At 41.0% G+C, this 22957-nt stretch overlaps 3 protein-coding genes across 8 annotated transcripts in view; 1 reads left to right on the top strand and 2 right to left on the bottom strand.

Annotated features, from left to right (window-relative positions):
- Positions 1–3116, bottom strand: part of LOC111950665 (nonsense-mediated mRNA decay factor SMG8) — a 6080-nt gene extending 2964 nt beyond the window's left edge. Inside the window, exons 1-2 of the mRNA XM_023968440.2 lie at positions 1527–3116; positions 1208–1353 (exon numbers count right to left, since the gene is read on the bottom strand). Coding sequence (XP_023824208.1) covers positions 1208–1353; positions 1527–3045 — 1665 coding nt within the window. The 5' untranslated portion in view covers positions 3046–3116. The remainder of the gene's footprint in view (positions 1–1207; positions 1354–1526) is intronic.
- A 251-nt stretch (positions 3117–3367) lies between these two features.
- prr11 (proline rich 11) lies at positions 3368–8457 on the bottom strand. 3 transcript variants are annotated; one of them, XM_023967862.1, is made up of 10 exons: positions 8324–8457; positions 7296–7414; positions 6963–7077; positions 5758–5880; positions 5406–5651; positions 5209–5307; positions 4913–5031; positions 4559–4618; positions 4343–4439; positions 3368–4229 (listed from the first exon to the last, which is right to left on the bottom strand). In XM_023967862.1, the coding sequence occupies exons 1-10, from the start codon at positions 8336–8338 to the stop codon at positions 4161–4163; spliced, it is 1062 nt and encodes a 353-aa protein (XP_023823630.1). In that variant the 5' UTR covers positions 8339–8457; the 3' UTR covers positions 3368–4160. The 3 variants fall into 3 exon arrangements, with proteins under 3 accessions (XP_023823630.1, XP_023823631.1, XP_023823632.1); XM_023967863.2 differs by having other exon boundaries at positions 5406–5648; XM_023967864.2 differs by lacking the exon at positions 8324–8457 and adding an exon at positions 7506–7663.
- A 122-nt stretch (positions 8458–8579) lies between these two features.
- On the top strand, positions 8580–21098 carry tmem120aa (transmembrane protein 120Aa). 4 transcript variants are annotated; one of them, XM_070434404.1, is made up of 16 exons: positions 8580–8722; positions 9487–9584; positions 9893–10040; positions 11205–11298; positions 12659–12743; positions 14733–14851; positions 15005–15121; positions 15352–15411; positions 15561–15656; positions 16079–16168; positions 18250–18315; positions 18609–18670; positions 18910–19002; positions 20393–20457; positions 20557–20625; positions 20794–21098. In XM_070434404.1, the coding sequence occupies exons 5-16, from the start codon at positions 12666–12668 to the stop codon at positions 20905–20907; spliced, it is 1029 nt and encodes a 342-aa protein (XP_070290505.1). In that variant the 5' UTR covers positions 8580–8722; positions 9487–9584; positions 9893–10040; positions 11205–11298; positions 12659–12665; the 3' UTR covers positions 20908–21098. The 4 variants fall into 4 exon arrangements, with proteins under 4 accessions (XP_070290505.1, XP_070290506.1, XP_023823634.1 ...); XM_070434405.1 differs by lacking the exon at positions 9893–10040; XM_023967866.2 differs by lacking the exons at positions 8580–8722; positions 9487–9584; positions 9893–10040 and having other exon boundaries at positions 10074–11298.
- Positions 21099–22957: the final 1859 nt, after the last annotated feature.

Genomic DNA, 22957 nt, shown 5'->3' with positions numbered 1-22957 from the left:
CCCGGCCCGCCACAGGAGTCGCTGGAGCGCGATGAGACAAGGATATCCCTACCGGTCAAACCCTCCCTAACCCGGACGACGCTAAGCCAATTGTGCGTCGCCCCACGGACCTCCCGGTCGCGGCCGGCTGCGACAGAGCCTGGGCGCGAACCCAGACTCTGGTGGCGCAGCATAGCACTGCGATGCAGTGCTCTAGACCACTGCGCCACCCGGGAGGCCCTGTGTGTAGATTGTTGAGGGGAAACATTTATCAATTTTAGAATAGGGCTGTAACATAACAACACGGGAAGGGGTCTGAATACTTTCCGAATGCACTGTATGTCCAATGTCCAGACTTTTCCTTCCATCCAGGTCCAAGGACAAACACTTTTCAGGGGCTCAGATTAAAGTTAAACAGGAGGGACAATATAGTCCCCTAACATTGTCAGTAGCTTTCCATCTAAGATGTCAATACCAGGTGGTTTCTCATTACTGATGGACAAGAATACTTTCCCCACCTCTCCCACACTATATTTACATAATTCTAAATTACAATGCTTTCCTTTAAATATTAGGTATTTTATGCATGAATATGATGTCTCACAGTTTGTTGTTGGCATTTCACGCCTGAGTTTGCCCACTTTGGCAATTAAATAGTCATTAAAATAATTGCCAATATCAAAAGGTTTTGTGATGACTGAGCCTTCTGTTCCAATAAAATGTGGAGTTGAATTAGTCTTTCTGTCCATAATTTAATGTACTCCAATGCTTTTTTCCATCATACTTTATATTATTTGTCTTAGTTTTGTAGTTTCTTCTTTTTGTTCAGTCACAATTTACAGTAAGTTTGCCAATCAGATGTGCAGCTAGACTTAGCCACTCCTTTTGCTTCATCTCTCTCAACCATACAGTTTTCCAATTCCTCATCAATTCTAACAGTCAGTTTCTTAATAGGTACAGGCTTATCAATAACTGGAAGAAACAATGTCATAAATGCATCAAGTGCAGCGTCTGGATGCTCCACGTTACAAACATCAGACCAACTAATTTGTTCAACTTTTCATTTTTTACATAGGAATCACTACTAAATGTTTTATATGATCTCACACTATTTTAGGCCCAGCCTTTGGCTCTTCTGGATATGGCCACTTTATGATGTTCACAAAATCCCATGGGTGTGGATACCACTTTAGAACAAAGTTCTGCATAAAAAATGATAGTTACTAACTTGGTAGAAGTCATAGTTGGCAGCTTGGATGGCAAAGGGGTCCTCACGAGGGGCTTGCTTCCGGCCACAGTTACACGAGCCAGTGGAACGCCCCCTACTGTTGTGGTTGAGGATGGGCGGGTTGTGGTCCATCTCTGGCTTCTCACCTGCAGATACAGCAGCATAGAAGACAGTTGTTAGCCATAATAACAATATAGTTCAAAATTGATATTCTGAGATACACCGATTACCAACTATGTTGATACCTGTTATGATACCTATAATGTGATTTAAATACTATAATTTCAAATTTTCTGTATGGTAGTGATTGAGGCTTTACCTGGCCGAGGCAGCAGGTGAAACTTGTGCACACAGTGTTGGTCCGTCAGACTGCGCTCTTCACATAGCTGATGCCCATTACTCCAGAACTTGTAGCAGTCCTCATGCAACTGCAAGGCGTAGCGCTGAAAAGCTACGCCACGTGCATGCTGACTATAGACCCGAAGTGCTTGTGTCAGTTGGTTTTTGTGCACCGTGGTGGTATAGTTATGGGGAAGGTTGGACTGGTAGGTGCTATGTGCCAGCGGCAGGGCTTTCTGACAGCGGTTCTCAGAAAACTTGGCATCCGTGTCCAGGAAACCCTCCAACACTTTAAGCTGACTCTGCACTTTGACAGATAGCTCAGCACTTTCCTCATCTGTGTTGGCTATCATAACCTGATGCAGCCTGTAGGCCACTTGGGCCCACTTGGAGTATGTTGGAAGCTCAAAATGGGAAGGCTGTGGATTGCGACCGACGCTGTCATCAAAGCCTTTCTTGGTCAACACCAGTTCGACATGCTGCCAAAGGAACTCCTTCAGACTACAGTCCACTAGTTGCCCCCCTGAGAGGCTGCTGCTTTCTACATTGAAGGATGGCTGTCTAGCAGAGTGACGCATTTGTTGATAGCGCCTGGGTCCAGATACTGAGGTGTTGGTGTCATTTTCCCGCAGGGCGCAGTTGGAGCGCAGCTGCCCCAGCACGGCTGCCACTGGGTCCTCCTCTGGCCCTGGCACCACATACACAAACGCCTGATTAGCAGGGACAGTGAACAAGCAATTACTGCTCTGGTTGGTAAGGACCCGACTTTTCCGGAAAATGCGATATATCTGGTCCTCCAATGCATGCTGTAGGCGTCTTCGTGGAGAGTGCTTCTTGGGCTTGTCAGCATTTCCCCCAGAAGGATCTGAACCATTTCCACCACAGCTTCTCAGGGTTCCATTCATCTGGAATACAAATAGAAGGCGTGGGGGACAGGGGCGGCAATTCACCTTCCATTCTRTGGATATGTTGGAATCCTTAATGGCAGCACGTAGTAGTGGCAGAGTTTTCTGACGAAGTGCATCCACAGCACGGAACAATCTGTCATAGGTGACATCAAAACAGCATGTAGGATGGACCAGTAGCAGGACATGGCACAAGGAGAAGAGATAGAGCAATGCTAAACAATGCTGTTTATCCGCCCCTTTCCACGATTCATGCGCCTCGGAGTGTCCGATGCCCGCACTCAAAGACTCACACGCCCGCAAAAGCTGTCGGTTGTCACAAACTGAAGTAAGCACCAGATACAATACGCGGTGTTCTTGGCTGTAATACGCCTGAATCAAGCCTCCACTGTTCTGATTGTCGGTCTCATCCAGTCCGAAGAGATGATAGATGTGCTTGTCCGCGAGCGTGTTGATTAGAAAATCTTTTGGCGATCCGGGTTGCATCGCAGTCTTACCGAATATACCAAGTACACAGAGACCTTCATCTCTGTACAATGGATCCTCTATTACTTCTGATTCTAGGAGCACTCCCAAACTCATGGGCAACGCCATTTCTTCCGGCCAAATCAATGTGGGGAAGATAAATATATGCGCACAAGGCCACTTTCCGCGAACACAAGTAAAATGTTCCGTGTAGAAACAAGGGACATTTGTGTCCCTTTTTAAAATTCCCGCAACCAAAACAGGTAAATGTATCGTCTTTTATGGATACCGAAATTGTGTAATTTAAAAAAAAATAATAATACTTAAAACATGTCTAGGAATTCACAAATGTAATTGTATTGTAACGACCCTGGGTTTATAAGCGCTGCTGTTTCATTACAGTATTCTTATAAGTACAATATTGGTAAAAATACATTCTTATACAAAAACGTAAAATAATGTAACAAATTTTATTTGGTTACAGTAGCAAATAAAAAATATCATGCAATATAAGATTTTAGAAAAAAGTGACAAACAAAGATCAAAACACAATAGCTCACAAACATATTGGGTCCCTAGTCAATGTGCAATTTCCAAACAAAGTCCATTAGATACAGTTACTTCCTCATAAAATGACGACTAACTGAACCCACATTAAAAACATGTGATGCATCTCACTCAGTTCAAGTAACTCGTCATAGATTGTGTTTCCTCAACATGTACAGAGTATCTCAACTACTGCCTTTTAAATCTCAGTATGGCACACTTATTAACATCCTCCTTGATGTCACTGTTCCAAGAAGCATGAAGCTTTAAGGCAGTGTCGGGATTGACCAATCCTATGTCTGATACAGAGGGGCAGTCAAGGCAAGTCCTCATCTGTCATTCAATTAATTAACAGGACTGTTCTGTAAAAGCAGCTTTAACAGAAAATGCTTGCTTTCAGAATTTATGTTAATTTTAAAAGTGGTTCAAGTGTTTCCTCTTTTCATCCTCAATTTCCCTAGCACTTAATAAACCATTCAGCAATGGAAAGCATTATGTAACCCATCCAGCAAAGGAAAGCAGTAACCCATTCATCAGTGGAAAGCAGAATGCGCTAGTAAATGTGCATTGCCCAAAAGTTATATCCATAGCTTGCATACCATCCACATACAACACTAACTTTTTTATCAGAACAGCTGCTTTTCACTGTTACATTTCAACTCGTCTGGATCGACATTGTGTATTTATCAACATATGTCTCAGTTTTGATTATCAAAGCTTCCATTGCAACTCTTTATCTTTGGAGACGGTCCTCGTGGTAACGCACTCTGAGGGAATAAATAACAAAAGTAGTGAAAAGGGGGACACACCTTTATAACCATACATTCATGCACATGGGCTCTGTAAAGTTGTGGTGCCCCGAGTGGAGTGAGTGACCTACCTGAAACTTGCGTTGCAGAGCCTGAGTCGTGATGGGGGTGAGGCCAGTGCCTGCCCCCATATTCTCCTTGTCAAACAGAGGAGTACCACCAGGACTCCTAAAGAGTAGAGAGAAAAAGTCAGACTGAGCTCTCACTTGATTATAGTCCTTTGACTTCCTGTTTTCAGGTAACACAAGAACCCCAGAATAAAGCACTTGAGTGTTGAAACGCAATACCTATTGATTTGAACCCTCTTCAGCTGTGTACGCAGACTCATGGGGTTTTTAGAAGGTGTTCTAGAGTGGGAAATAGCATTTGATCATCTCCACAGTAAGACAACATAAATCAAATAAAGAAAACAAAATATTTCAAAAACTGTTCTTCAATTCTCATCCAGGTGTGCAGGCTTTTGTTCCAGGCCTGATAAACACTGAAACACTGAAAAACATGATTCAAATTATTATCAGTATTGGCCTGGAACAAAAGCCTGCACAACATGTGGTGGATCCCCAAGACCATGATGGAGAACACTGATAATCTCCTGGTCACAAAACAATGGCAGCAGATGAAGAAATAGGGGATAGGTTTACCTGCCAGCGCTAAGGCATTTGGGGAGCTTAGGGGGCAGTTGGCAGTGGGATCGTTTCAGACGGACATTCTGCAGGTCTGCCACAGTGACCAGAGGGGCACGTATCTTCTCTGGAGTCCTCTGAAATAGAGACAGACCCATTGTCATACAATGGCCTTGTTGCACACGTTTATGCTGGAAATGCAAGAGAAGCAAGCACAATACTGCATGCTATGTGGGAGTGTCCTGTGGATCTTACATTTTGGACAGGTGGAAGCACTCATTACTTTGAGTAGGCTTAGGATATGCCTTGCTTACCTTTGATTTCACACTGCTGACAATGACCTTTCTCAGTTTAACAGTCTGTAAATCCCTGAGGGTCACGGCCACCAGTATGTCCTGCTTCTCCTTGGAGCTCTAAGTGACCAACAGAGGTCAGATCATAGGAGAGATGAGACTGAAATCGATCTATGACCACCAAATTAAAAAGAATGAACGGTGAGTTAAGTTCTTACGTATTGAGCATTGGAGGCCACTCTTTTTTTAGGGACGTAGGGTTGCAGAAAAGTGGTAGATAGGGGAGGAGGAGGTGGTGGTGGTGGTGGTGGTGGTGGTGGGGCTGGGACTGGTGGTGTGAGAGCAGGGAGAGGGTTTACACTGGACCCACAGCCCAACGAAAGAAGGGGAGCAGTAGGGAACATTGTACGGACTAAACCACCAGCCACAGTCCCATGGCAGTGGCATGCAGTGCTACCCCCCTGCTGAAATAAGACAGGCTTTAGTGACGTAGTACTGCATGTGGCTGTTTGTCACATCATGATCACACCATAAGGTACATTCAGTTGAGTGTAATTGTTGGTGTCTCACCTGAAGAGCAGAATGCAAGGCATCCATCTCCCTCTGCAGCTCAGCCATTTGATTCTGGAGGGTCTCGAATTGTTTGGCATACCCCCGCCAGAAGAAAAATGTTTTCAAGAATCCAGAAAATGACTGCAATAGATAGATGGAAGTAGAAATTGGGTCTTTAGCAAGGTTTCCATCCAATGGCGAAGGTGCATAAAGATGGCAGCCCCCATGTACTCACCATAAATGCCTTGTTTGCTAAGTTCGCCGTACATTTCTCTCCGTTACAATGACGTAATATCTGAATTCCTCCATCTTAATGCACCGTCGCCATTGGTAACAGATTTTCTTGCGAATATTCTAAAATATGCACAAAGAAAATATGCGCATTTTCCCAGCAGTGGAGTTTCTCCACCAAACTGACTTAGTGCGGATAAAAATCAGTGAGTGATGACGCAGTGCCCACAAAATTAACTTTTTCGCTTAAGATTTCATGTACCGAATAAAAACCGAAAGTTCAATGTGTTTCCTTTGCATTTTCAACTCTACAGATAGTTGCGTTAAATAGCAAATGTGCTTACTCTGGTCTTGGCACGTGCGCTCTAGCCAACAGCTGGCAGATACAGTGCGGTTAGGCTGTGCGGGTATGATGAGATTATTATGGATAAGAGTAAGAATATATTTTTATTTGTCAAACGGCAGTCAAGCATCGATCATCATGTCACCAGAATAGGATCCTCGATATTTATTGGAAAGGAGAATCAAGATCCCTGTGCACTTTCACCACCCTGTGAAGTTCATCATAAATTATTTCATCTGTAGCCTAATAAACTGCATGGTTTCCCCAAGTCATAGTGGGAGGATCACATACCATATCATCACGTGACTCCAAGTTTACTAATATGATGCGCATAAAAAACGCTTCTGCCGCAATTTCTCACATAATTAATATTACAAACACAAAAGATCCCACCATGTCGAACGAACAAATTATCTGTCGGCATATATACAATTTTACCGAAACTTCCTGTTTCCATCACAGCTGTTGTGATTGATTTTTTTACACAGTATGACTTTACTCGCATAAAAACTGTGGATGGAAATGTGGTTAGTGTCACTGACATATAGAGTGAATCATATAGGCAAGTGCTTGGGAATTAAATCTAACATAACATTTCCCTCAACCAAAACAGCCCTGTTACAAACATAGCCATGCTGTAGAAACCTACCTGGCTCAGGCAGTTCCTCCAGATTTGGCATACCTTGCCAAATGCCAGCAGCAACCCTCTGACACCTAGCAAAGGAACTGGACTGGTTTGGGTGATTAGGTCACAATTTCCAAGTCTAAAGAAAATACACACAGAATGATAAGTGTTAAGAGAGTTGAGGAAAGGGTTGTCCTCCCTCCTGTGCATTCAGCCATCCATAGATTCATGTTGACATTGTAGGCAACAATAGAAGGACAACTGTCAGTAGTCTAGACTAATATAGGTTGTCAGTCAACAACAACTCTACTGTATGAACTAAAATGTTGCAGTGATGACAGCCATAGATTGACTCACTGTGTGATTACAGGTGTGATGATGGGCTTAGGTGTTTCTTGAAGCCGTTTACTCATAACAGCCCAGCGTCTGCTGCTGGCCCTCTTCTTCCTGCGTTGCAGGAAGGCTTTGCTTGGTCCCTAAAGGCACAGTGAAGAGAATCAGATTCAGTTACATTTCAAAATATGTATGGGTTATTAATAGACAAGTTAGTTATTTACACAGACTTACCTTCAAACTCACTCTCTCTCACACACACATTTTAATGTTTTGGCTGCAATGGTAATTGGGCAATATCCAATTTGACAAATTAGCCAGCCATGTTTTCTATTGGCAACCCATAGCATAGGTCAGTGGTGTCAAACATAAGGCCTGCGAGAGGGTCCAATCCAGCCCGCGGTTGGGTTGAGTAAAACATAAATAATTAAAAATAATAATAATTAAAGGGAGTGGGGGTTATAATAATAATAACTGGGGGGGGGGGGGTTGAATATACCTTCAAATGACTAAAACCAAATCGAAACTGTGTAGACTACAAATAACAAAATCACCAAAATGAAAGCTAGACAGTCAGGGAGCATCGGAAGAGGACATTTTTTTTGAAAATGTTGAGGGTGAGGAAAAATAACCAATTATCGTTGAAATACCTAATGCGGCCCCCGGGCAAAATTAATTTAACACCCCTGGCCTAGGTCCAATCATTTAATATCTTCATTACCATTGCCATTGTAGCTAGCTAAATGACAATTAACGTAACAACAAACAGGCTGGACTTCCTGCTTTTTCATACCTAGCTAGCTACGGTCTACAAACTCTGTTTTAAAGAATGTATATAAACTGCCAACGCATAACGTTACTGCTTCAATAGCCAAGCGAATGCATGAACAAGATGCGTTTTGCCTGCCAGCAACGCTTTTGCAACACAGCATGCTAGCTACCTAACACCGTCCGACCATAGACGTTAACACACATCTGTATTCGTGGCGCTAGCTTTCTGTTTTTTAACCTATTCATGCAAGTTAGTGAAACTTATAACTGACGTTACATACCCATGATCCAGCCATAAAAATAAATGTATTCAAACTAGCTAGAGGATAAAAACAAATATTTGTACAATCTTTGCTTTGCTCAACAAGGATTTTCAAAATGTACTACTAGTCGCTTCAACAAATCAAGAAACGTATTACACACAGCTGGATGAAGACTTACGTGGATAGGCTACTGAATACGGAAGTAGATAGAATGACCAATCACAAATGATTACTATCCAGCCAAACGCAATGCCCGTTATTGTGTTACCTAGCAATAAAACCTAAACAAACCTGTGTAATTTCCTCTACATTTTGTGTGGTTAGTTCAGAGATGTATTCGAAATGTTGTAGCTAACTAGCTAAGTGCTAAGCTAACTTGAGTGGGTAAAGTCGTTTTGTCATTTTCACCCTAACCAGGTAAGTTTCTGCCCTAATCTGTAACGTTAACTGCCTGCATTTTTTTACTAGCATTTTCAGTGAATGAGATAGGTCTCTGCTAACAACATACTTGGCTAACGTCACAGTCAATGGCAGAGACAGACATTAGGCTAGGGTCAAATCTTTTTTGTGGTAGCTAGCTATCTAGGGTGCTCTACCATATCTGATGTTTGTTTGAAAACTCGACTAGCTAACGTTATCTACAGAAAGATGTTGATATACTGAGAAAACAAATATTTGTGTTCCTGAAATAAGTCAGCTAGTATTTGAAGCATGATGTTAGCAATTATTTTGCCATTTAGAAATATAAGTTGCAATGTTCAATGGGAGCGGCAGGTAGCCTAGTGGTTAGAGCGTTGGGCCAGTAACCGAAAGGTCCCTGGATCGAATCCTTGAGCTGACAAGGTAAAAATCTGTCAATCTGCCCCTGATCAAGGCAGTTAACCCATCATTGTAAATAAGAATTTGTTCTTACTTGCCTAGTTAAATAAAGGTTCAATTTAATAAAATAAAAAATTGTTGATGTCATCTAAAGGCAAATTCATTATGCCTGTGGGAGAGAGTATGAGGAATATTGTGCTTTATGACATGATGAATGGATGAATGAATGAATGAGGGGGGGGGCGCCGCTCTTGTTATTGTCTCTGTAGACACTAGTCACGTGTGTGAGGACTCGTATTTACATGTCAAAGGAGCATGTCCTAAATAGTTGTTTTAATAAAATGTTTTTCTTTTGAAATTAGGTTGAAAAAAGGAAACCACACCATCCTTCACATTAATGTGGCAGATTCAATGGAGGCTGATCTGTACTCCAGTTTTGAGAGGATACGTGTTTTCATTGGTAGGCTGCATGCATTTTCTTCCACTTTTTATACTGAACAAAAATATAAACGCAACATGCAACAATTTCAAAGATTTTACTGAGTTACAGTTCATATAAGGAAATCAGTCAATTGAAATAAATTCATTAGACCTGATCTATGGATTTCACATGACTGGGCAGGGGCGCAGCCATGAGTGGGCCTGGGTGGGCATAGGGCCACCCACTTGGGAGCCAGGCCCACCCACTGGAGAGCCAGGCCCAGCCAATTAGAATTAGTTTTTCTTAAAGGCTTTATTACATAAAGAAATACTCCTCCGTTTCATCAGCTGTCCCGGTGGCTGGTCCCAGATGATCCTGCAGGTGAAGAAGCCGGATGTGGAGCTCCAGGGCTGGCGTGGTTACACATGGTCTGCGGTATGAGGCTGGTTGAACGTACTGCCAAATTCTCTAAAACAACGTTGGAGGCGGTTTATGGTAGATAAATTAACATTAAACTATCTGGCAACAGCTCTGGTGGACATTCCTGCAGTCAGCATGCCAATTGCATGCTCCCTCAACTTGAGACATCTGTGGCACATTTTAGAGTGGCCTTTTATTGTCCCCAGCACAAGGTGCACTTGTGTAATGGTCATGCTGTTTAATCAGCTTCTTAATATGCCACACCTGTCAGGTGGATGGATTATCTTGGCAAAGGAGAAATGCTCACTAGCAGTGATGTAAACAAATTTGTGCACAACATTTGAGAGAAATAAGCTTTTTGTGTGTTTGGAAAATTTCTAAGATCTTTTATTTCAGCTCATGAAACATTAGACCTTATCGTGTTGCAAATGTTCCCCATTTAGGCTCTCGTCTCAACACTGGATCTGCAGTTGAGATTTTTTCAAGTCACAGAATAAGCCGCTGTAGTGCTGCAGCCATGGCTTTTCTTTTGCATCACTTGAAATATACATTAGGGGCAAGTTATATATTTTCCTGTCTTCTTTGGAATGTGTAATAGAAATAGTGAAGTTCAGGCTGTTCCAGTTTCTGTTTTGGGAATCTGAAGAAATGTTGATTGGCTTAGTAATGATAATAATGCGTGTTTATAGTATAGGAAGGCCATAAAAATGGTCAAAGACTCCAGCCACCCAAGTCATAAACTGCTCTCTCTGCTACCACACGGCAATCGGTACCAGAGCGCCAAGTCTGGGACCAAAAGGTTCCTTAACAGCTTCTACCTCCAAGCCATAAGACTTCTGAACAGTTAATCAAATGGCTACCAGGACTATTTGCATCGACCCCCTTATTTTATTCTTATTTTTTGCACTGACTCTCTTGCACAGGCTTGATGTACACTCACAGGACTTTAACCACACACTCACACATACTACACTGACACTCCAACACACAGAACACACACACACGGACACACACACACACACACACACACACACACACACACATGCATATTGATGACACACACACATTCACATTCTTTCACACATGCTGCTACTCTCTGTTTATTATCTAACCCTAACCCCAACCTACATGTACATATTACCTAGACTAACTCGTAAGCTGCTGCATTTAGTAAGTGACACATTTTTCTGTTTTTCTTGCCACACCATTATGATATTGATGGCAATTTTCTCATTGCAGGAGGCCTGGAAGCATGTCCTGCAATGTAAAACCAACATGAGGCCAAACCAAGAGTTTGTACAACAGCTGTCCGACTGGGAGTTGCACACACTGGGTAGACAAATGACTGATATTGCAGTGCCCTGCTATTAAGATGGACAGTAGATCATTTGAATTAGTCCAGACCTTAATGGCACCAGAGCCCTGTAATTCACTGGAACACTATTTACCCAATGAACATTTTAAAAAGTACATGGATATTTTTGTCATGAAGTTCCCTTCCTCATTTATATTGACCTTAGGTGGTTGATGACATTTGTATGCAATGAGCACCAATTTCTCACAAATATTTAAAGTATGGTCATAGTACACACACACAGACACATAATTATGTGAGAACCAGCTTGCAAGCATTGCTTGTCAGGCCATAGGCTTGCTGATCGTCAGTTCATTGTAAGATATTCACTTTCCATATGTAATGCAATATTATTATTTCTGAAGGCCCAGGCATCGGTGCAGCTAAAACAACTTATACACATTGATACATTTGTCCTGCTGATATTCTGGAATCATAGGTCCTGAGAATTTCATAGGAATGCTGAATGACAACTTGTCAGGATTATGTAATCAATGTAATGATAAGGTCCAGTGGCACACCCAGTGGTGTAAAGTACTTAAGTAAAAATACTTTAAAGTACTACTAAAGTCGTTTTTGGGGATATCTGTACTTTACGTTACTATTTATATTTTTGACAACTTTTACTTTACTACATTCCTAAAGTAAATAATGTACTTTTTACTCCATACAATTTCCCTGACACCCAAAAGTACTCCTTACATTTTGAATGCTTAGCAGGACAGGAAAATTGTCCAATTCACGCACTTATCAAGAGAACATTCCTGGTCATCCCTACTGCCTCTGATCTGGCGACTCACTAAACACACATTTTTTGAAAATTATGTTGGAGTGTTGGAGTGTGCCCCTGGCAATCCATTCATTAAAAAAACGAGACAATCGTGTCGGGTGGTTTGCTTAATATAAGGAATTTGAAATTATTTATACTTTTACTTTAGATACTTAAGTATGTTTTAGCAATTACATTTACTTTCGTATATTTAAAACCAAATACTTTGACTTTTACTCAAGTAGTATTTTACTGGGTGAATTTCACTTTTACTTGAGTCCTTTTATATTAATGTGTCTTACTTTTACTTAAATTTGACAATTGGGAACTTTTTCCGCCACTGAGGACACCATGATCTTGCGCAAAAAAATACGGTAATAACAGTCACCCAAGCAGCTGTTCTATTGTTCGAAAGCGTTCATTGGCTCACGCGTGGGCGGTGAAAACTTCAAGAAATGAATCGGGACACCTCATTGGATAAACAGAGTTGGATGAGGTGTCCTCGAAGTGATAGGTCTTACAACTGTTGCACAGCTGACATTTCTTGTGTTCTTGCCTTTGCCCACATAGGAATACAATGTTATTCAACCAAACTAGTTTGGCTGATTGCTTACAGGAGTGGGAGGGTCTGGAAAAGGACTTTCAACGGGTCCAGGTAAGGGGTATGTTTTTAGAAAAGTATATTTCCTACAAACTTGCTGACTTCAAGTTAGCGGTTCGCCAATTCGCTACAGCCAGTCGCCCATAAACGAGCTAACCCGCACAATGTGTGTTTACGACAGCTAGCTAGGTAGGTAACGTTGGCAGCAAATGCTCGCCAATCCAGAAACATGTACTTGTAGGCTAGCTAGCTGTGATTGCACATTTTACAATCTTGAACTGACTAATGTTAGCGAGTTCCTTGAAATAGTAATCTAACGAAATGTCATGGGAATTATTAATGGCATTGGGTATTCATAAACAAGCTGTCCACATTCAGTTTGCCATTGCTCTGGCAAACCGTCAACCTAGCTGGCTAGCTAGCACACCCAAGAAATAATGCAAGAATGAAGGTTCTTCAGTAGGATAATTTTATGGACCACTCCAGACCAAAAACTTGTTGAAAGCTACTGCAGCAGAAATCTGTTTGAAAGCTCTTTTGATCATCTGATTTAATTTTTTAGGATATGTATTTTATTTTATTAAACAAAAACTGGCACACAGGTTCTTATCACAGGATTACAGCAGTAGTTGGACAGGCATAACAATGTCGTAAACAGTTTTTTCTTTTTAAATGTACATTGACATATAATTATTAATTTCCCAAAATACATTCAACAATCATACCACAGTACAATACTAAATTGAATACATGTAATATATCATACTTTATACTCTGTGTGGTTCGAGGCCTGAATGCTGATTGGTGGACAGCTTTGGTATATCAGACCGTATACCACGAGTATGACAAAACATTTATTTTTACTGCTCTAATTACGTTGGTAACCAGTTTATAATAGCAGTAAGGCACCTCGGGGGTTTGTGGTATATGGCCAATATACCACGGCTAAGGGCTGTGTCCAGGCACTCCGCGTTGTGTCGTGGATAAGATCAATCCTTAGCTGTGGTATATTGGCCATATACCACACTTCCTTGGGCCTAATTGCTTAAATATATCATATTAAATTCCACTATGATATCAAACACGTTCTGTATACAACCTGGTGATATTAGGCTGCTTCCAGAGTAACTGATTTCTACCTACAAAAGCTATTGCTATCAAATATATTTGGAACTAATTTAATTTTCTAATACAACTTATCACTGTAAATTGACATGAACTCTTGAGAAGTTATAACATTGGAGGACCCACAGATCAGTAGCTATCACTTTTCTTATTTTTTAAAGGCCCAGTGGTGTCAATGTGATTTTCCTCTGTTTTATATATTTCCACTATGAGGTTGGAATAATACTGTGAAATTACAACAATGCTCTTTTAGTGTAAGAGCTGTTTGAAAAGACCGCCTAAAATGTTAGCCTGTTGTGGTGGGATGGAGTTTTGGCCTGCCAGGTGACATCACCAGGCGGTAAATTAGTTATAGACCAAGAGTTCCAAACCTCTCTGTCAATAAAAGCTAGTTTTCTCTTTTCTCCTCTATACTCAGATGACTCCCAGACAGTCCAAGCAAAATTCTTGCTCGAGAAATTGCTCTTTGCTAAGAAGCTATTTTTGTTTTCTTTTTGACCATTTTAATTAAAAACAATCACAGTAAGGTACTTAATTGTTACCCCGAAAGTTGTTGGTATTGAGATAAAAATGGCTGCATTGGAAGCCTCACAAGCAAGCAGTACAACTAGACCAACATTTTGAAATTGATTTCCATAATTTCCAAAGTGTGAGACCTAGGCCACATCCGATTAGGTCCGTACAAATGTCAAGGTAGATTGTAAAACTTAGCCTAAACAAAATGAATAGGCTCAGCACAAGCAAGCTTTAATACAGCTGTATGGTCATACTAATGTTACGTGCAATGACAATAAGTGTCAGTGAAATATCCCATCATATCTAGTGCAACCACATTGCTGAGTGACTGAGATGATACAGTGTGCTGCATATGCACCATAGAGATGCAAAATTGTTCTTACCATCTCTATTTTCCTCTAGGAGACTCACCGTCTGTATAAACAGAAGCTTGAGGAGGTCTCCAAGCTACAAGACAGCTGTTCCAATGCCATAGCACGACAGAGGAAGAAATATAAAGAGCTCACGGTGTCGCTGGAAGAGTGAGTATCAAGCACAGTTGATGTAATAGGACACATGGAACCTCACATTTTTCAATGTTATCTAGTAATCACAGTGTAATAGTCATAATTCTCGTTATTCTATTGGTCCGCTTTGGACTTATTACTAAATCATGTTGTCCTTTTCCTCTTTAGATGCAAAGAAACACTGAGTCCAGAGGAAATGAATACAATAGATGGGATCCAGGAATCTATCAAGGACAGACCAAATGTTTTCTTTGAAATGGAGTCTTTCCTGCCAAAGAAGAATGGGTAAAACAAATATAGGCGTCTTTTGCATAGCGAGCGGCTACCGTCTCGGTGTTAGGCTATCTACTACAACACACCTTAAGCACATAGTGTGTAGTCCAAACTGTCAGTGTAAAACAGTTTCGCTTGATACGGGTTGGCTCTCAACTAGACAAAGTGAGTTTGGCTCTCTATTAGAGAAGATTTGTAGACAATTATTTTCTTGATAAAATTCTCTCCCCTTTGCTGTACAGGTTATACCTCAGTCTCGTTCTTGGGAACGTGAATGTAACATTGCTCAACAAACACTCCAAGTAAGAGCTTTAAAGTAATTTAACAAATCTATTGCAATGTAATAATGAAGTCATAACATGACAATGAGAACTCATACTCAAACTGAACTCAAACTGTTTGCCTCTTGGTGAACATAACAGATGCTTTTTCTCTGTTCTCTCGCCACAAGATTTGCCTACAAAGATGAATATGAGAAATTCAAATTGGTCCTCACCGTCCTACTCCTCGTCTTCTCATTCACATGTCGCTTTGTATTTAGTTACAGGTGAGTAACCTCTCATATACCATTTTATTGACAATCCATATTTATTTAGATTTTTTATTTTATTTTACCTTTATTTAACTAGGCAAGTCAGTTAAGAACAAATTATTATTTTCAATGACGGCCTAGGAACAGTGGGTTAACTGCCTTGTTCAGGGGCAGAACGACAGATTTGTACCTTGTCAGCTCGGGGATTCGATCTTGCAACCTTTCAGTTACTAGTCCAACGCTCTAACCACTAGGCTACGCTAAAATTAGCAACTCATTAAAAACATTCCACTATTGTATGTATTATTAGCTGTAATCTATTGTTATTATGCACTAATACAAAAAAATTACGTTTGCTCCTGTTTGTCTTTGACTCTGAACTCTGTGAACATAACGGTGAACTAGTGTTTGTGGTTGTGTCCGTCTTTGTTTGACAGAGCCTTAGACGCTCTCTTCAACTTCCTGCTGGTGTGGTACTACTGCACACTGACCATTCGGGAGAGTATCCTCATTAGCAATGGCTCCAGGTCAGTAGTCAGCACTTCATACTGCTGGTGTGTGTTTGCATTCAGCTGAAGACACTGCACCACGGTGTGTTTGCGCTACAACAGTGGTCCAATGAAACAGCACCTTGTCTGTGTCAGCCTCATTACATGGAGGCATGTTGATGCTGCTTTGTCCCCTCAGCATATGACATCTCTTGTGAGAAACACAAGGATACTTTGTCTGCACTATAGATTGACTTCTATACGATACTATTTTTCTTTGTCGTCTTCCGTATACCTGCACAGTGTGGGATGTAAAAATCTTCACAATTCAATTTTATTAGGATTTTTATGCTGTGAGCTTTTTTACATCACACACGGCAGTCCTGAATTGATACTAACTACTGTACTTTGATGTACAATCCTGCATGTATAATACACTTAGATTTATATCTCATATGTACTGTCCATTCTAGCTATTTATTCGCTGTGGCCTGTACATACAGTGGGGCAAAAAAGTATTTAGTCAGCCACCAATTGTGCAAGTTCTCCCACTTAAAAAGATGAGAGAGGCCTGTAATTTTCATCATAGGTACACTTCAACTATGACAGACAAAATGAGAAAAGAAATCCAGAAAATCACATTGTAGGATTTTTAATGAATTTATTTGCAAATTATGGTGGAAAATAAGTATTTGGTCAATAACAAAAGTTTATCTCAATACTTTGTTATATACCCTTTGTTGGCAATGACAGAGGTCAAACGTTTTCTGTAAGTCTTCACAKGGTTTTCACACACTGTTGCTGGTATTTTGGCCCATTCCTCCATGCAGATCTCCTCTAGAGCAGTGATGTTTTGGGGCTGTTGCTGGGCAACACGGACTATCAACTCCCTCCAAAGATTTTCTATGGGGTTGAGATCTGGAGACTGGCTAGGCCACTCCAGGACCTTGAAATGCTACTTACGAAGCCACTCCTTCGTTGCCCGGGCGGTGTGTTTGGGATCATTGTCATGCTGGCATCTTCAATGCCCTTGCTGATGGAAGGAGGTTTTCACTCAAAATCTCACGATACATGGCCCCATTCATTCGTTCCTTTACACGGATCAGTCGTCCTGGTACCTTTGCAGAAAACAGCCCCAAAGCATGATGTTTCCACCCCCATGCTTCACAGTAGGTATGGTGTTCTTTGGATGCAACTCAGCATTCTTTGTCCTCCAAACACGACGAGTTGAGTTTTTACCAAAAAGTTATATTTTGGTTTCATCTGACCATATGACATTCTCCCAATCTTCTTCTGGATCATCCAAATGRTCTCTAGCAAACTTCAGACGGGCCTGGACATGTACTGGCTTAAGCAGGGGGACACGTCTGGCACTGCAGGATTTGAGTCTCTGGCAGCGTAGTGTGTTACTGATGGTAGGCTTTGTTACTTTGGTCCCAGCTCTCTGCAGGTCATTCACTAGGTCCCCGTGTGGTTCTGAGATTTTTGCTCACCGTTCTTGTGATCATTTTGACCCCACGGGGTGAGATCTTGCGTGGAGCCCCAGATCGAGGGAGATTATCAGTGGTCTTGTATGTCTTCCATTTCCTAATAATTGCTCCCACAGTTGATTTCTTCAAACCAAGCTGCTTACCTATTGCAGATTCAGTCTTCCCAGCCTGGTGCAGGTCTACAATTTTGTTTCTGGTGTCCTTTGACAGCTCTTTGGTCTTGGCCATAGTGGAGTTTGGAGTGTGACTGTTTGAGGTTGTGGACAGGTGTCTTTTATACTGATAACAAGTTCAAACAGGTGCCATTAATACAGGTAACGAGTGGAGGACAGAGGAGCCTCTTAAAGAAGAAGTTACAGGTCTGTGAGAGCCAGAAATCTTGCTTGTTTGTAGGTGACCAAATACTTATTTTCCACCATAATTTGCAAATAAATTCATTAAAAATCCTACAATGTGATTTTCTGGATTTTTTTTTCTAATTTTGTCTGTCATAGTTGAAGTGTACCTATGATGAAAATTACAGGCCTCTCTCATCTTTTTAAGTGGGAGAACTTGCACAATTGGTGGCTGACTAAATACTTTTTTGTCCCACTGTAGATCTTGGTGTGACTTGTTTGTTTGTTCCTTCAGGATCAAGGGTTGGTGGGTGTTTCATCACTATGTGTTCTGCTTCCTGTCTGGAGTGATGCTGACTTGGTAAGTGCTCCCCAATGTTCTACATCTGCAATATGATATCACTCTAACTATGGCTGGGCGTGTGATCAAATTAAGCACGAGGGAGACACTGAACACTGCAGCCCCAGAGGCCTGGAGTTTTAGTAAGTTACCATGTTACCATTTTTATTACCATATTTATGAGTGCACAAGACAAGAAGAACAGATTAGGTAGCTTGTTGACCTTCAACCCAAATGCATTTTTTTTAACCTCTGATTGGCTAGAATGTAATTTGCACCATAGTACTTATCTAACTGCCCTATCCGTCCTACAGGCCAGAAGGCATACTCTACCAGATGTTCAGGAATCAGTTTCTCACCTACTGCTTGTACCAAAGTAAGACACAACTGTAATATCTTTAAGTGTGAGATAGAATGACTATGGAGTAAATCACATACAGTTGTTTTTAATATGAACCTATCATTATTGAAAACAAATGGCACTATTCAACTTTTGAATAGGCATTTCAATTAATTCACCTTTGAAATGGGATTGACCTGAAACCTGGGACGAAATAGAACAGTGTCAGTATTAATACAGTATACTTCTGTTGTTGTGTTGTCTGTGCAAAATAGGTTTTGTCCAGTTTCTCCAGTACTATTACCAGAGTGGCTGTCTGTACAGACTTCGAGCCCTGGGAGAGAGTCACAACATGGACTTGACAGTTGGTGAGTGAGAAGTCACATATTGTTGTGTGTCATCATGACTACTCACTGATCACGTGTTTTAAGAGTAACATGACCAAAATTACAAAAACGCATCCTCCTCCATCACTCCTCATTGACCTGATATCATCATCAACACATAGTGTAGTTTGCAGCTGTATCGTACATGTTTACTGGTATTGTATAGTACATGGTTATTATATGAGCATTCCATATACACTATATATACAAAAGTATGTGGACACCCCTTCAAATTAGTTTGACACCCGTTGCTGACAGGTGTATAAAATCGAGCACACAGCCATGCAATCTCCATAGACTAACGTTGGCAGTAGAATGGCCTTAATGAAGAGCTCAGTGACTTTCAACGTGGCACCGTCGTAGAATACCACCTTTCCAACAAGTCAGTTCGTCAAATTTCTGCCCTGGTAGAGCTGGTCCGGTCAACTGTAAGTGCTGTTATTGTGATGTGGAAACGTCTAGGAGCAACAACAGGTCAGCCGTGAAGTGGTAGGCCACACAAGCTCACAGAACGGGACCGCCGAGTGCTGAAACGCGTAGTGTGTAAAAACCGTCTGTTCTCGGTTACAACGCTACTTCCAAATTGCCTCTGGAAGCAACGTCAGCACAAGAACTGTTCGCCTGGAGCTTCTTGAAATGGGTTTCCATGGCCAAGCAGCCGCACACAAGCCTAAGATCACCATGCACAATGCCAAGCGTCAGCTAGAGTGGTGTAAAGCTCACCGCCATTGGATACTGGAGCAGTGGAAACGCGTTCTCTGGCAGCCCGACGGACGAATCTGGGTTTGGCGGATGCCAGGAGAACTCTACCTGCCCCAATGCATAGTGCCAACTGTAAAGTTTGGTGGAGGAGGAATAATAGTTTGGGGCTATTAGTTCCAGTGAGGGGAAATCTTAAGACTACAGCATACAATGACGATCTAGATGATTTTGGGCTTCCAACTTTGTGGCAACAGTTTGGTGAAGGCCCTTTCCTGTATCAGCATGACAATGCCCCCGTGGACAAAGCGAGGTCTATACAGAAATGGTTTGTCGAGATCAGTGTGGAAGAACTTGACTGGCCTGCACAGAGCCCTGACCTCAACCCCATCTAACACCTTTGGAATGAATTGGAATGCTGACTGCGAGCCAGGCCTAATCGCCCATCATCAGTGCCCTACCTCACTAATCCTCTTGTGTATGATTGGAAGCAATGTTTCAACATCTAGTGGAAAGCCTTCCAAGAAGAGTGGAGGCTGTTATAGCAGCAAAGGGGGGACCACCTCCATATTAATGCCCATGATTTGGGAATGAGATGTTCGACGAGCAGGTGTCCACATACTCTGGTCATGTAGTGTATTTAGTGACGTAAACAAACATTCCACCACCTCAGAGGGTTTCCAGTCGTGGATGTGGCGAGGCCTGACCTTCCTTCTGCCCTTCCTGTTCTTTGGTCATGTGAGTATCAGCAGCGGGGGGGTTATTGAAAGTACCAAAGTTATTTCTGGATATTGTTGTTTCTGCAGAGTGACACCACTATGTTCTGTGTGTTTGTAGTTCTGGCAGCTTTACAATGGCCTAACACTGTTCAGGATGGCCCAGCTCCCAGAGTGTAAAGAGTGGCAAGTCAGTGCATTTCACAGATGCTCTTTTCATTTCATAGAGAAATGAATGAAACTTATATTAATATGTGGCAAGCTCCTTTAGTTTTTTGTTGTTTATTTTGTTGACTGTCAAATTTAAAGTGAACATTTGCAACAGTATTCCTAACCTGTCCTCCCTCCCCACCCACAGGTCTTCATGTGTGGCTGCTCCTACCTTGTCTTGTTCATGGGGAACTTCTCCACCACACTTGGAGTAGTCTACCATAAGTACATCCACAACCAAGACAAGTCCAAGAGCCTATAAGACTTGAAGAGAAAGATAACTAGACATTGTTATGAACCCAACAATTTATTCAAAAGAATATGTGCAAAAGGTGTTTTATACTAATATGCTTTTTATGTCTATTTTATGTGTTTGTCTTGTAAACGTTTACTTTTTTCTGTTGCACCATTTTATCTAATGTGTTTAGTTTTGAGTAAAAATGTTGAACCACATTGTTCTTTGTTTTTCTGAGAAATGCAGCTTGTCACTTTCAGCATCGTATGATTTAATTGTGTGTGAGATTACCTGAATAGGTTGGAGATATTATAGTGGAAGAGAATTACATGCCTTGCACTGACAGTCACTAAACTGTCTACATGTTCAGCTGTGTCAAAAGAGAGCTCACTGCAATAATAAGCCACTGACTGAGTCTGTGCTTTGTTCATTAAATGTCTCATCAGGAGACTATGCCATGCATATTACCACTGATATGTTGACAATTTTACTTTCTTCTTGGCTGATACTATTTTGAAGATGGATAGTGTTCTTCTTGATGGTTTGATAGGATGGTTGATATCAAAGTGAGTTCTATTTAATTCAATTTTAGGACCTTTCAGGTACATGGCGTTATCACATTTCACTGTAGCCCAAAGGCAGGCAGATGGCGATATCGAGTCGTTTCATCTTACCATCCAAAGGGAATGTGTGCAGCCGGCTATACATTCGTATCCCCTGTGGACTGGTTCGTACATAAAATATTCTTAATTCAGGCTGCAAAGGAGTCTGTTTTCAAACCTTAAATCGATTTAATGGCGAGAAGGCGGAAAAAACTGAAAATATGCATACTTTCTTTATGAAGCTGTTTTCCAGCACCATGCTAGAGTGGCTAATGCTAGTCCCGGATGTTGTTGCGTAACGCGTTCACCCAATCAGGTTGTATCAGTAAATTTTTTCATCTTTGGTCTGATAGTTTCAAAATTACATGTATTGTATTTGTTGCCATGAACTCATTTACAGAACATTATTCACAGTTTTAATAAGAAAGATTAAAGATTTATGAAGTGAAATTATGAAGTAAAAATTAGATTAAGAGTAAAATACATGTATTTTTCACCCCAGATGCAACATGCAATTAATGTAATGATAGTTTTGTTTAGAGGTTTATTAAATTATATGTTCATAAATTTGTGCAATCTGAAGTGTAATTAATAGTCAATAAATAATATCAATAAAACAAATTGGATCTTATAAGGGAATTTTATCTGATAATGTATAAGGAAATGGAAGGCAGCACACTTCAATCAAACACATTTATTTTCTAAAGCCCTTATGACATCAGCAAGTGTTTTACAGATATTCAGCCTAAAACCCATAATGAATAGTGTGCATGTTTTAGGAATTCAATGTATGTGGGTGTGATGGTAAGGGGCATGGCAGTCGGACATCATTCTATGGCACGCCAGGTAGTCAGCAGCACAGGATAGGTAGCAGGACCAGGTGGATTGGACACAGGCACAGCCAGGGTCTTTGCGACGTCCCTACCCCATTAAAGTTTAAATATAAAATTATTAAGAACAAGTTCTTATTTACAATGACGGCCTAACAAAAGGCAAAAGGCCTCTTGCGGGGAGACGGCGGATAAAAAAAAACAAAAAACAGGGTGGTTGGCTGGGGTGAATGGGTGTGTGTATATTAAGCAAAACTCTAGCAACCAAAATGTTTAGCCTGGTCTCAGAGCAAACTTATTATATTTAAAGCTCCAATATGTAACTTTTTGGGTGACCGGACCAAATTCACATAGAAATATGAGTTATAGATCTGTCGATTACTTGAAAGACGCAGTAGATCTCTTCTATATGCTTCCCATTCTTAAGTTTCGTTTAGCGTCTTTTACTTTTGGTTTTGTAAACCAGCTTCAAACTGAAAATATAATATTTTTGGTTATGGAAAATATATTTCACAGTGGTTTAGATGGTAAAATTATTCCCTACACTATACTTGCTTGTTTTGTAAAATAAACGGAAATTAGGCAAACTATTAGAATTTTTGCAACCAGGAAATAATGAAGTGATTTCTGCATAGTGCACCTTTA

The sequence above is a fragment of the Salvelinus sp. IW2-2015 genome, linkage group LG23 (assembly GCF_002910315.2).
Source record: "Salvelinus sp. IW2-2015 linkage group LG23, ASM291031v2, whole genome shotgun sequence".
In the NCBI taxonomy this organism is placed as follows: domain Eukaryota; kingdom Metazoa; phylum Chordata; class Actinopteri; order Salmoniformes; family Salmonidae; genus Salvelinus; species Salvelinus sp. IW2-2015.
The sequence above is the reverse complement of the archived record's forward strand: the minus strand, read 5'-3'. Positions and strand labels throughout refer to the sequence as shown.

Excerpts from the sequence above, each read along its gene's own strand:
- prr11 (XM_023967862.1), bottom strand. Across the intron at positions 7,078-7,295 it reads ATCACACCTGTAATCACACA|ACTTGGAAATTGTGACCTAA; the intron begins GTGAGTCAATCT and ends TATTTTCTTTAG. Across the intron at positions 5,881-6,962 it reads GGAGGAACTGCCTGAGCCAG|TCATTTTCTGGATTCTTGAA; the intron begins GTAGGTTTCTAC and ends TATCTATTGCAG.
- tmem120aa (XM_070434405.1), top strand. The coding sequence starts at position 12,666 with ATGTTATTCAACCAAACTAGTTTGGCTGATTGCTTACAGGAGTGGGAG. Across the intron at positions 15,657-16,078 it reads CGCTTTGTATTTAGTTACAG|AGCCTTAGACGCTCTCTTCA; the intron begins GTGAGTAACCTC and ends TTTGTTTGACAG. Across the intron at positions 20,626-20,793 it reads CAGAGTGTAAAGAGTGGCAA|GTCTTCATGTGTGGCTGCTC; the intron begins GTCAGTGCATTT and ends CCCCACCCACAG.